At 56.8% G+C, this 17,410-nt stretch overlaps 6 protein-coding genes across 6 annotated transcripts; 4 read left to right on the top strand and 2 right to left on the bottom strand.

Moving 5' to 3' along the window:
* Positions 1 to 112: 112 nt before the first annotated feature.
* Positions 113 to 1,187, top strand: E0L32_007534 (uncharacterized protein; the record flags this gene model as incomplete). The annotated part of the gene is made up of 2 exons (XM_031142289.1): positions 113 to 650; positions 727 to 1,187. 2 exons carry the CDS (start codon positions 113 to 115, stop codon positions 1,185 to 1,187), a joined length of 999 nt encoding a protein of 332 aa, XP_030993508.1.
* Positions 1,188 to 2,167: 980 nt separating this feature from the next.
* E0L32_007535 (uncharacterized protein) lies at positions 2,168 to 3,121 on the top strand (the record flags this gene model as incomplete). The annotated part of the gene is made up of 4 exons (XM_031142290.1): positions 2,168 to 2,366; positions 2,447 to 2,655; positions 2,713 to 2,873; positions 2,926 to 3,121. 4 exons carry the CDS (start codon positions 2,168 to 2,170, stop codon positions 3,119 to 3,121), a joined length of 765 nt encoding a protein of 254 aa, XP_030993509.1.
* A 266-nt stretch (positions 3,122 to 3,387) lies between these two features.
* Positions 3,388 to 5,193, bottom strand: E0L32_007536 (uncharacterized protein; the record flags this gene model as incomplete). Its single annotated transcript, XM_031142291.1, has 1 exon — positions 3,388 to 5,193. The coding sequence occupies one exon, from the start codon at positions 5,191 to 5,193 to the stop codon at positions 3,388 to 3,390; it is 1,806 nt and encodes a 601-aa protein (XP_030993510.1).
* Positions 5,194 to 6,096: 903 nt separating this feature from the next.
* Positions 6,097 to 6,756, top strand: E0L32_007537 (uncharacterized protein; the record flags this gene model as incomplete). Its single annotated transcript, XM_031142292.1, has 3 exons — positions 6,097 to 6,225; positions 6,287 to 6,486; positions 6,555 to 6,756. 3 exons carry the CDS (start codon positions 6,097 to 6,099, stop codon positions 6,754 to 6,756), a joined length of 531 nt encoding a protein of 176 aa, XP_030993511.1.
* Positions 6,757 to 7,043: 287 nt separating this feature from the next.
* On the bottom strand, positions 7,044 to 10,512 carry E0L32_007538 (uncharacterized protein; the record flags this gene model as incomplete). Its single annotated transcript, XM_031142293.1, has 7 exons — positions 7,044 to 7,969; positions 8,048 to 8,174; positions 8,247 to 8,344; positions 8,579 to 8,592; positions 8,725 to 9,146; positions 9,200 to 10,034; positions 10,094 to 10,512. 7 exons carry the CDS (start codon positions 10,510 to 10,512, stop codon positions 7,044 to 7,046), a joined length of 2,841 nt encoding a protein of 946 aa, XP_030993512.1.
* Positions 10,513 to 14,364: 3,852 nt separating this feature from the next.
* On the top strand, positions 14,365 to 16,886 carry E0L32_007539 (uncharacterized protein; the record flags this gene model as incomplete). The annotated part of the gene is made up of 2 exons (XM_031142294.1): positions 14,365 to 15,162; positions 15,243 to 16,886. 2 exons carry the CDS (start codon positions 14,365 to 14,367, stop codon positions 16,884 to 16,886), a joined length of 2,442 nt encoding a protein of 813 aa, XP_030993513.1.
* Positions 16,887 to 17,410: the final 524 nt, after the last annotated feature.

A 17,410-nucleotide genomic window follows, 5' to 3' on the forward strand; every position in this document is an offset into this window, starting at 1 on the left:
TATAAAGGAACTTGTATGTTCAGGTTAACTGCAGCATTCAAGCTGGAGCCCACAACGTAAGCTTCCAAACTCAATATATTACTTAACACCTCGTTGCAAACATAATTTTATCATGAGCTCCTCTACCAAGCTTCCATCAGAATCATCATCTGGAAGAGTCTTTCCCAAGGGCAACGGACTCCAGGAACTTATCCTTGATCCCAAGAACACAGTCAGGAAATACATCGAGAACAGCATGGCGCAGAACGATCACAACAAGTACGAGGCTCAGGGTCATCAGGCCGGGCCTCACGCTCAGGACCTCTCATCCTTGGTCCCGAACTACAACGCTCCGGATACCCGAAGGCCCTCCAACAGTGGAGTGCAGTCTTTTGCTCCGTATCCCAGCCCCGAGCTTCAAAACCCGGCGCTTGGTAGGACAAGCAGCCCTCCACAACCTGGCAACGCTCCTTTCCAGCCTCAGCCGCCCCAGCCTCCGCAACAGACCTACCCGTACCGCCCGGTGCCAGAGACTCCTGACAAGGGTCTAGTGGGACCTGCTCCGCCACCGGCCGAGCCTAGCATCAGTGCATTCCCAGCTCCTAGGCTGTACCACCGCATGATCACCGAGTACCAGACCATCACGACCATTTTTTACATGGCCAAGTCTCGTAAGACAAGAAACTCCTCTTTTCCAAATACATACATGGCTTGAGTTGCTGACCAATTCATTCTCCAACGCTACAGAGCAAACCCACAATGACCTCAGCCCCCTCGCCTCGCGGCTCAAGTACCTCGCCCGCGAGATCTGGAACCTGCGCTACAGCCGCGCCGCCGAGTTCCCCTACAGCGCCGCCACGACCGAGGAGCGCGTGACGGAGTGGAAGGTGCAGTACGAGTACTGGGCCGACGTGCTCGAGGACCTGCTCGACCCGCGCTACGTCGCGCGTGCCGAGCTCGAGGAGAAGGAGCACGACTGGGCCGGTGTCGCCGGTCTGGCCACCGGTGCTGCCGCTGTCCCTCTCACCCGCGGCAAGAAGGCTGCTAAGGCTGCGGCACTCGCCGATGACGACGACGACGAGGAGGCCCCCGCTGCCGCTCCTGTCGTGAAGAAGAAGGTGGCCAAGAAAGCTGCTGCTGCGGCGGATGGAGAGGCCACCCCCGTGAAGAAGAAGGTCGCAAAGAAGACTGCTCCCGCAGCGGAGTAGACTAGTAGTGGACGGACCATGGGTGTTTGTATGGTAATATAGAGCTAAACTTGTATGTAGTATGGCAACTTGGTGCACCTAAGCGGACGACAAGTCGAATGAATCTTCCTGCATACACACCCTCTATGATCTAACCTGATTACAGCAGAAGCCAATAAAGAAAGGTCAAGTCTTACACATGTAGTTTCATTAACATCAGGCACGAATCGCACGATGCTCTCTAAGTAAAGCTTGGCTAATGCTTGTTTCTCGGTCTATACCAGCCAAGAGCTTGGCAATATTCTAATCATTGATGTTTTCTCTCCCTAGAAACTGCCCGTCCGGAGTATTAGTGCACCATAAGATAGGCAGATATCTGGCAGCTAACCGATTACCAGCTTACTGGCCCAGTAGCTCATGTTTCCGTGTGCCTAGGATACCTCTTTGGGGTTAACATGTGTAGACACTCATGGCTTTCCCTGGGGTGGAGAGCGAAAGTCGGGCCCGAGCCGACAGGTCTGCTTGTTATAGCGGCGCTTCACATACCCAATTCTATCAGCACTGTTTCCTAGCGGCGCTTAGCATGCTTTCTCCAGTTAGATGCTGGAGGTCAAGAAAGGACTCTGCTCACTCCGTAGCAAACTCAACGAGGAACCTCTAGTCCATCCCCGGCATCCAAAGTACCCCAGTCTTCTTCTCCGTGCTTTGCGTGACAAGTAAGTAGACCACGTCTTTTCCATACTATGGCATCCCTTCACTGGATGCAGACTCCACAGAACTCGCCTCTTGCCCCTATGGGACACAACACGACCCTGGTCGGCAAGAATATTACCGGAGAGTGTAGAGCTTGAGCAGCGACGGTTCATTATCACCCCAGACGATTCTTGAGGTATATATAGCAGGCGCGATCCCCTCTCAGGTATCTGGCCTTGCCTTGAAGTCTCGCCAAATTGCGGTCCTTTCGCGGCACTTCAGCTTTGCCCAACCACGGACTATTCACCATGGCCGCTATCAACCATGTCGAGGCAACCGGAAATGTTGGTACTGCCCAAGCCATTGACAAGGCGCCGGCCGCAGGCGAGCCCGTGCAGATGCGGTCTACCTTGGACGACCTGCCTATGCTCAAAGCCTTGCGCATGTACTGGCGTATCTCCCTGATATGCATGCTGGGAGCCTTCTGTGCTGCGCTTGACGGCTATCGTATGTCTAATTGGAATCCAAAGAGTAAGATTGTGCAAGTAAAAGCAGCTAATCTTTTTGTGCTTCTCCCACAACGGCAGAGGTTTCCATCTCTAGTTCGATAGTCTCCAACAAGGGATTCATCAGGACAATGTCCAACGGAGGGACCAAGCTTGACCCTACCCATGTGGCCGTCTGGGGAGACATGTTGTCCACAGATCAGCTAGTTGGCGTCGGATTCCTACAGCTGGCCACCGACACGCTGGGTCGCAAGGTTGCTATGCACATCACCTGGCTCACACTTTGTATCGTAAGTCCCAGCCCCCCGGCCAGTGGCGAAGGATGCTGATTGACCGACAGTCGACAGTCTGTCGCGGTCGAATCTGCTGCATCGAATTGGCTCTACTGGCTGTTTGCCAAGCTCATTGGAGGAGCAGGCCTCGGCATGATGCAGGCTACATACCCCCTTTACATTATCGAGCAGGGGCCAACCCATATCCGAGGCCTCCTTACCACCTCATACATGTTGTACGTGTTGACGTGCTCGATCAATTTCCCTCTGTTCACTGACACAGCATAGTTGGTACGTTGCCGCGCAGATATTCGCGCCACTACATGTGTTTTACAATCGGCGCTTCCTCGGATCACCGAGCTCGAGCTGCCTGGGTGACTCAGGTGACTTTCACACTACAGGTTTACCCCTTGTCGTCATTTTTAACAGAAGTCTTGGTATCATGTCGGCTAGGTTTCCTTCAACACAGTTTATCATTGAGTGACAGACCATCAACAACCTTTGTACTTTTTTAGCCACTAAGAGAATTGGACTTAACATCGCATTCCCTCCACCTAAATAATGGCCAATTTCCTCTCTGGGATTCACTCTCCCAATTGAAATTATTTAATTGGCGGTGCTAAATTTGAGTATTTGCCACGCCGCAAAGCTCTACAACTCACCCGATTCCCATGTAACTTCCAGAACGAATGTCCGAGCCACCGAAGTTAGAGGCTAGCTCTCCGGAAACATCGCTAGAACTGATGCATGCTATATGATCGATATTGTGACGGTGTCGACAATATCGTTCACGCACTCCCCGCACATAACACCATGGAGATAGGTATCCCCTATCAAACGGTAGTGATCCGGCTCGGTTGTCTTGCGAAGGATGAAGGGGACATTCGATCCCTCAACGATCCACACAACATCACCTATCTCAACTTGCGGATCACCAAGACCAAGACGGCCGTTCCACGTCACATACAGGACTTGTCCAGATATCCCGGTCGCAACACCAATACGATACTTCCGCGAAACGACCCTAGAGTCACCCCCGATGAAAGCCTTCCACTGAGTGTCACAAGGTAGTTCACTGTCGTTTGCATCAAGCAGCCGCCACTTCCCCTTGCCCGCCTCCCGGTCATCAATGACCCCTCTGCAGAGCACTTGCACAAAAGTCTTGTCGACGGTGTCGTGCGTAACAGTAATTCCGTTACGCATACAGACTTGGAGCCAATCGTCCAGCAGGCCAGGCCTGAAGGATGCCTTGACGTGATGACCCGCAACTCGACTCCTGTCCTTGATCACGTCCACTTGTGTACCCCTCAGCTGCAATTCGCCGTGGGACGTAAGTTTGACTTTAGCCAATCGTCTAGCAGAGGCGTTATAGAGTGGATAGGCTTCAAAGGCGCGACGAAGCAAATCTCCTGTCTCCATGGCCTTTGAGAAATCTCGAACCCATGACGGGAGTCCGAAGGAGGTGCTGTTGAACCCCTCACCAAGCAGGCAAGACGGACTCATGTCGGCGTCCTGCAGCATCAGGCAGAATGCCTCAACGTAGACATCTCGAACTGCCTTTTGGTAGTCAGGCCGGATGCCGAGTCTGTCCTTGCCCGGCTTCGCGAATGACAGGATCGAGTATATCTTGTCACGCGGGTCCTTGCACTGTCGGTCCGCAAAGGCACGGCTGACATCCGAGAAGCTCCTGATGTACCCTGTCCTGCGTCGCAGGTGCTCCAGCCTCATGACATGCCCCGTGAGGTTGTCCATGGCTTGCATGCGCTTTCCACCCAGGGCCTCGTGGGCCCGCCCACAGCACTCTCCGCTGTAGTTGTTTATGTGGCGAGCACGGTTAAAGGTGAACTCGGCGAGGTCATTCCAAGTAAGCGTTGATTGGCCATACATGAGAACGGCGCGGGTCGGAAGAATCGTCTCCTGCACCGTCCATGCCCTAGTCCACCACGCGCTCGTCGAAATTGGCTCAAAGTCCATCCACGAGACACCCGCCCCGGGGATTTCGGCGTCAAATACCCAAAGCCCTGTTTCGAAGTCCCTTCGATAACCCGGTAGTTCGAAGAAGTGTTTGTCATCACGGAAGTGCCTAACAAGCGCGAAGTGGTCGCGCTCAGAGCCAGGCGTCCCGGTCGGCGTGGCGTTGTCGCCAACACCCAGCCAGATATAGACAGCTTCACAACTCAAATAAATTTCATCCATGAAGGCGACTTGGGATGAACGCTCCACCACGCCCTCTTGATTGATGCAGACGGCGTCAACCCATATTGTGACCGGCTGATCTTCTCGACGGATGTGACACAAGGCATCGTGCAGGTTCGTCGTTATGGGAATGATCTCCTCGTCCACTGAGATGGTTTCCGGGAAGTGAGCATCGCCCCAGGTGTAAGACAGAGCAGTATACGGCTCCCTTCCTGAATCATCTAGGTTTAGGAGGCGAGCAGTTGCAGTGAGCTGAGCTTCTCTCTTCCCTGGTAGGAGGACAAGAACACGAATTGCGTGTTTAAAGGCGGACACAGCTAAGCGCTGCTGGAAGAAGAAGTTTCCCTTGGGGTGTGACATATTCACGACCTGAAAAAGTAGAAATACGGAAAAGTAGGAGCAGAACGGACTGCACGAGATCAACAAGGTTACAGAAGCCGCCTTATAAGTTATCACTGCCATTCTTGGCAACCCAATCGAAAACACTCTGAGAAAAGTGAGGCGAACTGGAATCTGCGAATCAAAATGGATATCCCAGTTCACAGCCCTAACCTAACAGGCACCCTGTAGAAGGGAGTACTGCGCCTCAGCGAAGTGGGCACGAAAAGCTTCGCACCTTTCAACAGTTGCAATCTTGAGCTAAATGAAAACCCGAAATTTGGCGCGAACGATCAATCACGCTGCTACTTGTACTATTCACAGACCGACCCCCGCAACACGACAATGTTGCTACATGTAGCAAGGGAATGAAAGGCCTTTGCTCAAAGGCTTCGGAGTCAGCATTACGCCTTGCAGACAGAAGGTATTGTAATATATCCAGTGTAGACCAAAGGTGGCAGCAAGACCATACCCACCTCCTAGCACTGCTTACCCAGATCGCCCTATTGGCATCCTGCGGGTCCTGGCTCACCCGAAATGGCTACTCGTCTCCATGTTCAATGCGGGCATAAATGGCTTTAGGGTGAGCTTTTATTGTATATCTCATGGAGTCTTTCGCCACTAGCCCTGCGTCAACTAGCCATCAGCGGTCCGTACGACTTCAAGATTCCGATCTATATGCAATGGGGAATGCTAGGCATCTTGCTCATCATCAATCTCTTCATCTCCGAGTCTCCGTGTCAGTTCGCTCTAGTGACTACTCTTCAAGCCATAGTAAACGGCTAACAATTGAGAAGGGTGGCTTGTGGAGAGTGGCATCGATGCACAAGAACGTACCAGGCTACGAGGTCAAGAGCGAGCTAGTGCGCAATACACTTCGGCTCCATGATCTCGGACAAGTTCGGTCGACGATGGCTCACACTGGGTTTGTTTGGAGCCGGCACATTGGCAGTCATGGCCATTGGTATCCTGGGCTCGTTCGACTACCAAGAGCCAAAGCTCGCCAGCGCCTTGGTGAGTTGCTTCTTACACGTCTGAAGTGTGATGAACTATATTGTCTGACTCTTCTCCACAGGTATTCTTTGCTTCCGTCTCCAACTTCCGAGTCATCGGAGGTGCCGGTATCGCCTACTCCTACGTCGGCGAGATCCCTGCCCAGCGCCTCCGGGCCAGGACCGCTGCCGTCGCGCTCATGGGCTCTTTCTGTCTGGGCCTGACTTTCAACTACACCGTGCCTCTAATGCTGAAGGTCTGGAGTGTGCGAACAGGCTACTTGTAAGTGCTGCAAGGTTTCGCGCCTGTCTACCTACCGCTGCATACGCTTCTGCTGACTCCCGGGGTAGCTTTGGCGTGACGGGGGCTATCTCGTGCGTCATCGGGTACTTTGTCCTGCCCGAGATGGCCCAGAGAACGTCGGCCGAGATTGACGAGATGTTTGAGTGCAAAGTAGCCCCCCGCAAATTCCGAAAGCACATCACCCAGGTCCAGCTGAATCTGGAGGCAAGCCAGCACGCCCACAAGGTCCTAGGAGACGAGAAGGCGTGATTGAGATGGTCAATATCACATCTTTCAGTTGTATCTGCAACAGACTCAATGTACTCATTGGCTCGAGTGAAGAACACCTCATATCGACCAGCTTGATAAAAGAATTCTCGATGAGATCGACCAATACAAGAGAGCTCCAATTCCCACTTCGCCACGCCAATTTTGTCATCAAATGTCATCAAATGCAATCTCCCTGGTCAAACATAGACACCCCGCATTGATCATTCGACTTCGAGGTCAAACCCCATACGCGCTTCGTCATAGTCTCTTGAATGAAATCTCCCAATTCAAAGCTCATCCTTCTCCTGCCCGACCTGCCGCGCCGCCTCCGACGACGCCATGTCCTTGAGGCCCCTCTTGACAACAGAGCTCAGAATCTCGTAGATGACCTGCGCCGCCGCGAGCGAGGTCTCCTCGCCGGCGTTCTGGTAGGCGGGGCTCACCTCGACCACGTCGGCCCCGACGATGTTGAGGTCCTCGATCCCGCGCAGGATCCGGATGAGCTCGCGCGTCGTCCAGCCGCCGGGCTCGGGCGTGCCCGTGCCGGGCGCGAAGGCCGGGTCCAGGACGTCGATGTCGACGCTCAGGTAGACCGGGTCCGCGGCGCCAAAGTTGTCCATGATGGCGCGCGCGACGCCCCGCGCGCCGCCGACGTCGTCGATGTCGTCGGCCGCGATGCGCACCCACCCCTGCGCCGAGTCCTCGTCCCAGTCGGCCGCGTCGGTGCCGGACAGGCGCGTGCGCAGCCCCGCGTGCAGGCTCGACGAGGTGTTGGACAGCAGGCCTTCCCGCCCGGCGAGCCAGAACATGGACCCGTGGGTGAAGCGCGACTGCTCGCTGGCCCAGGCGGAGGGGTACTTGTCCGGGCTCCAGGTGTCGAGGTGGGCGTCGAAGTGCAGGACGCGGATGGGGCCGTAGTGCGCGTGCAGCGCGCGCAGGGCGGGCAGGGCGAGGGAGTGGTCGCCGCCGAGGGTGAGGAGCTTCGGCCGGCGGAGGAGCGAGGAGGCGGTGCGGCGGCTGCCGAGCTCGGAGAAGGCGGCCTCCATCTGCCGCACCGCGACGGCGTTGTCGAAGGGCGTGACGGGGATGTCGCCGCAGTCGATGACCTTGGCCCAGCTCTGGTAGGGGTTGATGTTGGCGCGCGGGTTGTAGGCGCGGAACGAGATCTGGCGGGCCGAGGCTGCGCGGATGGCGCGGGGGCCGAACCGTGCGCCTTTATTTTTGTTGTTGGGGTCCGGTGAGCGAAGGAATTCCTCTTACGGTGGGTTTCCAGAAGAGAGACAAGACTTACCTGGTCGGTAGCTGACGGCCGTGTCGAAGGGGGCACCTATGATGCCGATGTCGAACTCCTGAGACGGGTTCGTGAGGCACTTGACGTGCGGCAGGTGCGCAAACGTCGAGATGCCTGAGAAACTCCACTGTATGAGCGAAGGGGCAGTTAGAGCATCTGTAGTTTCAAGAGATATGATGCCTATGCATTGAAGACTCACATCAGTACCCCATTTCGCCTCGAGCTCCTCGAGCTCTTCGGCCGACCACTCCCGGTCATCATGGTTGTGTGACCCACAGCCCAGGACTCCCGCGACACCTACGGAGATAGTCCACAGTTTGAGAGCTTTCATATTCTCGACCAAGTGCGACGATTTCCTGTCTTTCCCTTTGAAGCACGAGATCCCTGGGATTGTTTCAAAGATCGCGGGGAGATGAAATCTGCAGTTTGGGAATCCCGCGCAACGGCCTTTAAGTCGGAGGTTAAGAGGCAGCGCTAGGACGATTGAGGTAATTGTAACCCATCCACTCCACCACGGTCGCTATCGCCTACCGAAGGTGGAGAAACTGGAGGCGGAAATGCGTCACGGTGGTCTCGGCTGTCGTGGACGGCTCCAGATCGGGAAAGGCAGATAGCGAGGCGTCAAGGACGAGAAATCTACGACTACCTGATACTCCGTACAACTTTACATGGCATACCCCTTCGTCCACTCCCGGGCAGTCCTGTCGAAGCGCTCGCGGTCATTGGTATACGTCTCCGCGATCTCCGGGACCAAGGCGATGTCCAGCTGGGGATCGTACAGGAGCAGCCAGATGCGGAGGAGCACTGATAGTGCGTTGTCAGTCGAGCCGAGAGCGTGATGCAGGGGAGGAGGGCACGGGGAAGGAAGGGATGAAGAAGCACCTTGTCGCATGTTGATGCTCGAGCTCCACGGCTGGTTCAGCATGTCGAGCGAGATCTGGCCGTTCTGGTCGACGTTTGGGTGGTAGATGCGCGTCGTGAACGAGATCTCCGGGGCCACGCGCGGGTACGCATGCTCGAAGCGGATCCTCAGCAGCCAGATGCCGCCGTGGTAGGGGCTGTCGGGCGGCCCGGTGATGCCCGCTTGCCACTCCATCTGCTGTCTTGTCAATCATAGTAGGAGGGTGTTGTGAACGCCGGGAGGTTGCGTACTAAGTCATCTGTTACTTCCTGCGCAAACACCGACTTGGGTGGGTTGCTTATGAGACCGTCCAGCTCCCTGATCACTCTGAGCTGGCCAGAGTCTGCCCTGCTCGATGCAGCCTCGTCTTGAACGATCTTGGGCGTGCTGTGAAGGGCCGGAGGGTCAAGCTTACGTGGGATTCTTCTCGGGTCAAGACGGATGTCTGAGGGGGGAGGGCGGTTTTTCTTCTTTGGCTTCGAGTTGGCGAGGTCGAGGAAGCGCCTCACCTCGGCATCACTTAGAGGAAGATTGATCACCGAGATGGCCGAGACCCTGGCGAGACTGACGCCCGTGAGGACGGACCAGCCCCGCGAGCGGAACGAGATGATTGATGTTGCGTCGTCGATCCCTCTATGTCTGACCCGGTTGTACACTCTAGTCGTGGATAGTATCACTTCGAAGCGTCTTGGCAGCATTCCGGGGGTGGTGATGGGTCTTGAAGGCGGCATCTCGATTGATGGTTTCTGACTTGTCAGGCTTGGCGACTTGTCCATTAGATCTACTGTTTGACTGATGTCGTACAAGGCTGGCGCTCCAATGTCTATGTTAGTGGACGGAGGGATAATCTCGAAGTTTGGCTGGGGGAACGAAGCGTGGCCTGGGCAGCCCTCCTCTTCGGTATCGACGTCCTCCACCTGTTCTTCCGTAGGCTTGAGGTCGCCGGACAGTGTCTTGGCATCGATGTCATCCGGCAGAGGCTCCAGCTGCTCCAAGCGTTTCAACAGATCGGGACTTCCCTGCACTTGATTCTCGACCTGGTCCTGCAGGGACGTCGCAAACTCCTCGGCGTCCAGATCAGAGTTGCTTCACAAGGTATCAGTCTAAGCAACCAGTAGTAACATTATTTATAGCGCGACACGCACCACTGAATAATCTGCAGCACCAGCGACAGGGTCATCTTGTGCTGCTGCAGCCGGTTGAGCAGGCGGTCGGCGCCGGCCTGCTGCCACGGCCAGGAGATGCGGCTGCGCAGGCGCAGGAGCGTGCTCCGCGAGGCGGCGGAGCGGACGAAGCCCTCGAGCTCGGAGAAGGTCAGCACGGTCTGCGTGAGGATGGCGACGACGTCGTCGACCTGGATCAGCGCGGCGCGGCCGGGCGGCAGCCGGCGCGTGCGGTCGAGGAACTTGCGGAGGGCGGCGACGACGATGCGGATGTGGTTGACCTCGACGCCGATGGCCGTGACGAAGGCCGGCGCGTCGTGCAGCAGCGTCAGCACGCCGAGGATCTTGACCGACGCGGTCAGGATGCCGGCGACCGAGGCCGTGATGCTCAGGGGGTCCATGGTTCCGCGGCAGGAAGCGTGGTGTCTACCTAGCGGGCATGGCTGCCGCGAGTGCAAGCGTCGAGGGATGGGCACATGGCGATGGCGATGGGGGACGCCAGGCGGTGTATATATCTCGGCAGGTTCCAGATGCACTGCCACTTGCGGTATCCGGGCGGGATGCCAACCAGACCGCGTTCGGTGTATGGGAGGCCTAGCCAGTTGCCCGGATGAGAGGGGCGAGGGCGCCGTGGCGTTCCAAGGTGGACGTCACATGTGTTCGGCGGCTGGGCGGAGCACGCCACCATGCTGCACACAGGCAGACCGAGACGCCATGTGTGGGTGTCATTGGCGGGTTGTTTCGACGAGGCATTCTTACCTAAACCTGTGAGCCGTGGCTTGCATGTGCCGCCTAGACAGGATAAGTGGCCTGGGCCGCGAGAGCAACATTGAACGATGACCAGCGTCTGGCTGTAACAGAAGCCGAATAACTCGGATGTCTCAAGAAAGAAACAAATTGTCTTGTGTATGGGACAGGAACTGTGGCTCGACAAACCATTTTTAAGAAAAGGTCCTGGCCAGGCTGTTTTAGGCTGCTCGTTCTGCCTGCTATCTCAGGTATCTGGTCAGAGAGACTACAGACTTATACCGAATGGTGGAGAGCAGCTTTCCAAGCGAAGTAGCTCAACTGTCTGTCAGATTTAACAAATTTTCAAGGGGAAAACCACATTCCTGGCTTGCCAGGACTTCGCTTTTTGCCTTTCGGCTTAGGGCAACACCTGTTCGATTCGAGTTTCGTACAAGTCTTTTTTTTCTTTTTGCCATTCTTCTCGAGACAGGATTGGCAGTTGGGGCGAGGGAGTTCACTCGCCGATGAGTCAACACGCCGAGTTGTGGGCGCGGACCTCTGGAGGTCGGGGTTATCAGTCGAATTAGACATGCTCCTCTCCGCGAAGTAGCGAAACCAAGTAAAACTGCCTCTAGAAATGGACCTGGACATTCCAGGGCTTCGCTTTTAATTGCTTTTTGCCCTGGTGTGTATGTGTTCGAGCCACTGGTGCAGTGGTTCGTTCTTGTTTTTGTTTTGCCATGTGTTGTCATTCAGGTTGTACGGCGAGGTTTCAATACTATGCAGTGAAATGGCTTGGATGCCGAGAGATAGGTATTTATCGGTATCATAACCGCTATCTATTCTACCTAATGCAGAACGGGAACTGAATACTTTGTCTATCCGAGTGTGTTGTAGTGTTGCGTTGTACCAAGTCTGGCCGTGGAGGTGGCGTACAATGCTATATGTGCAAGAGGATGGCCAGGTTACTCAAGCGAAGTAGCTCAACTGCTCTTCGGAATTTCCTCTGAACAAGGGCTTCGCTTTTTTTGCATGCTTTCGAATGCAGTGTACCTACCATGCAGGTTTTGTTCTTTTTTTTTTCCTTTCCCATTCTGCCTATGGCTGCCTTGCTGACCGGGATGGCGGGCTCTCTTCAACATTGAAGTAGTGGCTGATGGGATGCGGGACAGTAGTACTACCTACAAGTACCTGTGGTCCCTTGGCTGGGCCCAATCACATGGCATGGCGACGATCTTCTGCGGGGTTGACATCACTGGACGTCACTGGGCGCGATCTTGTTGGCGCGCAGAGGTCGGCAATGCAACCCTATGACCACACGAGGCAAGGCCTCAAGGACCCTGGAAGCAGGAGAGGCCCTTTCCTTGGTCATCCGCACCCGCGAGTCTTCCGAGCGACAGCATGACGTACCTCCTACCGTGGCAGGCTGGTGCTCCCTACATACTCCGTATCAGCTGAATGTCTTCACTGTTCAAAGAAGATTGAAAGGGGAACCGTTCGTTCCTGGAAAGTGTGGGGATCGGAACCGGACCACATGTTAGAGTTGGAGCTAGGGCCACTGTGGACTGGAGACAAGGGAGGCCGCCCAGCGCGATACGATGTTTCACCACCACGAGAGCTTAACATCCTTTTGGTATGTAGTCCGGGGCCATACGGGGCCATTCAGCAGCCCTCGTTGCTGCACGGCTGTTGGTAGCAGACCGCACGGGAAGGAGAAGAAAGAGGAAGATGGAGGGGGAGCTGATGGATAAGAATAAAGTCCCCCCCCCCTTATCATCGCAATTCATCGGCTGAATGGCTGCTTGCATGCAAGCGATTGGTTGAGGGCGGGATGTGTGGTGAAGCTGGTTGTGTTCCAGAAATAAGCATCCGAAACACGAGGCACAAGCACACACATTGCGGGCCGACCTTGAGCACAGCCCCACGGCAGCGGCAGAGAGCAACACCGACTGCGACAGTTGCTATCCGCGGAATAGTTAGCTTGCGTAGGTACAAACAAACGCCGCCGTTGATGGAGAGGAGAGTGCCGGAGAGAGCTGGAGAGAGAGAGAGAGAGAGACTAAAGTGGTTGCATTAGCTGGAGGGGCCAGCCATGATCGCATCGGTCGGTCCAGACCTGCCCTTCTGAGCATCCACCACGCAATGCACCTGGAGAGACCGCCTGGTTGGGCTGCCACCCACCCGCATCCACCCACTCCAGCAGCATCGACCCGCCAACAGCGCCGTGGGCCAACCACTGGACGGCTCCCAGCGCCTAGCGCAACAGCTGCCTCCACCTCGCTTCTGGCCCAGCGTTGCTTACCTGGGAAGATCGACCGGCGCATTACGTCTCTTGCCCGCACCCAAGGCCAGCTGCACAGCTGCACCAACCACCGCAAACACCACCACCACCACCCACATTTTCGATCTAGTCTACCTACCTTCTGGGGATGGCATGTCGTAAACTGGGAATCGCCCATTCTTCCATTCCACTTCCAATATGCAACTCTCACTATTGCGAACTCTGCTTATTCTTTGTGGGTGCTGATTACTCTCTACCTAGCTTTTGACTTTGCTAGTCCCCCATCTGAACGATACCTTATTCTGTTTCGCAAGGTATCGAGAACCCCTGCTCTTAGCCGCATCCATCCTACTTTACCTACATAGGTAGTCATCCGCATCCCTGCCCGCATTCCAGTCGTTGCTGGGCGGCCCCAATCGAGAGAGACCTGCTCCAACCGCCACAAACGACATTCTTCGGCTGTCTCCCCTGGATCACCAGAAAAATACGGAGCCTTCTATTCTCCTGCACCAGCTGTCTCAGAAACACACGCTCCTCGTAGGTTCCTCTGCCCACAAACGTCCCCCCTCGCCGCACCGCCCGCTGACCGACTTGGCTCCGTTCCAGGAAAATCCCCCAGACGTCCCGACATCCACATCCTCTCCCTCTGGCACACCCACGACCCTTGATCTCCATAGCCCGTGACAACTATTGTCCCGAACTCGCTCAGACCCCGACTGGGCAGGCGCTGGACCAGACGAACCCAGCGAACAACGTTTCCTCGCTTCCACTTTCCCCTGTTTCCGACTCGTCCGCCACACACACACACACACAGCCGCCCGACCTGAACCATACAAGCCTCCGGCTAAGGAAGCCGTGCGCTGTCAAGAGGGATCAAGGACAGGCCTTCGGAACAACCGACCCAATCGCCCTCGTCCGCTGGCTCAATCGTTTTCCAGAGCTCGACCGACTCTTCTTTTCCCACGCCGCCTCCCACCTGCCAACCTTCTCCTGTGCATTGTTCACGATCGGGCGCTTCTGGAAGGGCATCACATGTCGGACGGCTTGTCTTGAGTTCTTGGTTGTCGATCTCTCAACCGTGGTCGCAGTTGCGACTACAATACCTCAGAAAAAGGGGGAGACGAAGAAAGCTTGGCAACAATCAGTCAGTGCTGTGCACGGAAACTAGACAACAGAGATCACAACCAGACCCGGCGACGGCCGCCCGTCGCTGTTCGTCGACCTCTCGACAACAGCTCCCACGATGGACGCCGCCATGGGCCACGGAGCCCAGCTCCTCACCGTTGCCAACGACATATACCGCCGCGCCAACGAGACAGACACGAACAAGACGGCGACGGAGACGAGGCCCCCAGTGTACAAGGTGATTGGCATATCACTTGCCGTCGCCTCGGGCCTGTTCATCGGTGTATCCTTCGTCCTCAAGAAGGTCGGCCTGCTCAAAGCCAACGAGAAATACAACGAGGCTGCCGGCGAGGGCTACGGCTACCTCAAGAACTTCCACTGGTGGGCCGGCATGACGCTGATGATTCTTGGCGAGATTTGTAATTTCGTCGCCTACTCCTTCACCGACGCCATCCTGGTCACGCCTCTGGGCGCCCTGTCCGTCGTCATCACGACCATCCTGTCGGCCATCTTCCTCAAGGAGCGGCTCAGCATGGTCGGCAAGGTCGCCTGCTTCCTGTGCATCGTCGGGTCCGTCGTCATTGTTATGAACGCCCCGCACGAGTCGGCCGTCGACAACATCCAGCAGATGCAAAAGTTTGTCATCACCCCGGGCTTCCTCACCTACACGGGCCTCATCATCGTCGGCGCGCTGATCGCTGCCTTCTACGCCGGCCCGCGGTGGGGCAAGAAGAACATGCTGGTCTACATCTCCATCTGCAGCTGGATCGGCGGCTTGAGCGTCGTGTGCACCCAGGGCCTCGGTGCCGCCATTCTCGCCCAGATCAGGGGCATTCCCCAGTTCAACCAGTGGTTCATGTATGTCCTGCTGGTCTTTGTCATCGGCACCCTGCTTACCGAAATCATTTACCTTAATGTGAGTTTGAAGCGCATCCAGTGCCCCTACGCATATACGCATGTCATTTTTTTACTTACCTGTGCTTTCCACTGATTTAGAAAGCACTCAACCTCTTCAACGCCGCCTTAGTCACCCCTACCTACTACGTCTACTTCACCAGCACGACCATCATCACCTCGACCATCCTGTTTCAGGGGTTCAAGGGCACGGCGCAGAACATAGTAACGGTCGTCATGGGCTTCCTGACCATCTGCGCGGGCGTCGTCCTGCTGCAGCTGTCCAAGTCGGCCAAGGACGTGCCCGACTCGGCCGTCTTCTCGGGCGACCTGGACCAGATCCACACCATCGCCGAGCAGGAGCAGCCCGAGACGGAGCCCAAGGCCGACGCCATCCGCGGCGCCGCCGCCATCGTGCGCCGCTTCTCGGTCGCGCGCCAGAAGATGGAGGTCGAGGAGCTCAAGCGCCTGCACGAGGAGAAGATGCAGGAGCGCCTGACGCCCGTCAGCGAGAACGGCCCGCAGTACGAGTGGGACGGCCTGCGGCGGCGCCGGACCATGATCGGCAGCCAGCGCTCGCGGGCTATGACCTCGCCGACGACGGGCCAGCCGCCGTTTACGCCGCCCGGCACGGCGCAGACCAACCAGACGCACCCGCCGCTCGGGTGGACGCACTTCCCGACCGACGAGGAGATCGCCGAGCGCGAGGGCAGCAGCACGCCCGGCATCCTCTCGAGCATCGCCGGCACCATCCGCAGCCGGGCCAAGAGCGTCGTCCTGCCGGGCCACCCGGAGTACCGGCCGTCGTCGTCCAGCGACCCCAAGGTGCAGAGCCCCATGCACCCCGTGCAGCTGACCGAGATCAACGTGCCGGCGGGCGGCGGCAGAGACCAGCGGCAGCAGCAACAACAGCAACAGCAAGGCGGCGGCACGACTTACTATAGTAGTAGTGGTGGTGGTGGCCGGCACCCGTACGGCGTGCCGGCGGACAGCAAGACCGAGTACGAGGGCAGCCAGGCTAGCATCCCGTCGAGCAGCGGGCGGCGCGTGCAGTTTGGCGGGGACAACCGGCAGGCGTCGCAGAGCAGCTCGTCGCTGGCGGTGCCGCCCACGCCGCCGCCGCACTCGGCGCGACGGCAGTTCTCGTTCCAGAACGTCTTCCGGCGGCACCAGAACCAGCAGCAGCAGCAGGGGCAGGGGCAGCAGCACGACGGGGCGCAGGATGCTCACCAGCGGCCGCGCGTGGCGTCGAGGGGCTACTCGAGTCCGCAGGTCAAGGACGCGACGGAGGAGGAGAGGCTCGGTCTGGTCAAGGGCGACTCGCAGAGCCTGCCGGCGCTGCCGCGGTACGGGGACGACGGCAGGCGGATCTCGCTGCCCATGTATGAGAGCGAGAGCGACGAGGACCCGTATGACCTTGGCGGTGGCGGGGGCGCGACGTACACGGACGATAAGCAGGCGCGGTATGGGCGGGGGATCACGGATTCGCCGCCCCGTGGCGGAGGGGGCAACCAGAGGGATGGGATGGGGCGGCGGGCTTATGATGAGGGGGATGTGGAGGACGAGAAGGAGTGGGAGGCTGAGAGGACGGGGAGGGGGAGGGGGAGGGGGAGGTCGTCTCCTGATGAGGCGTCGTCGACGGGGCAGAGCGGTGGTGGTGGTGGCGGAGGGAGGAGGGGGTCTTCGCCTCCGCCGCCGCCGCCGAAGCATAGTCCTCCTCGAGGGGGGACGGGGGCGTTTATATGATTGATGCTCACGACGACGATGGGTGGTGTCAGTGGTGAGGGAACAAGGGGCGGTTTGGGCGGCAAAAGGTGTGTAACGATAGAGTCCATGATGAAAGCGTTGTTTGTTTGATGAACTTCTTTTTTATGGCCTCTTTTCTGGGTGTTTTGGTGGGAGGTGAGAGGATACAGAAGGCGGGCAGGTACAGGTAACCTTTGGGTTGGGGGTTGGAGTTGAGGGGAGGGGATTAGAGGATGGAGCATACATCTAGATACCAAACTTGGCATGCATGGCATAGAATGGGGTGGGGAATATATGTATACATATATGCCTTACTATATTAAAGAGCGTAAGGGCCATGGTGATTTTGTAGTCAGAAATCAATATCTATATAACACAGAAATGCCACAACACATGCAACAGGAAGATGGAATTCATCCCCTATCCAGCCCGATAATAGCAAATCAACCAGCCCAACCCCGTAGTGCATCAGTCAGAAGCAACTGCCTCATACTATAACTAGTCTAATATCTAGGTAGGTAGTG

This window comes from Thyridium curvatum (assembly GCF_004353045.1).
Source record: "Thyridium curvatum strain D216 chromosome Unknown NODE_46_length_333320_cov_79.933738, whole genome shotgun sequence".
NCBI lineage: Eukaryota > Fungi > Ascomycota > Sordariomycetes > Thyridiales > Thyridiaceae > Thyridium > Thyridium curvatum.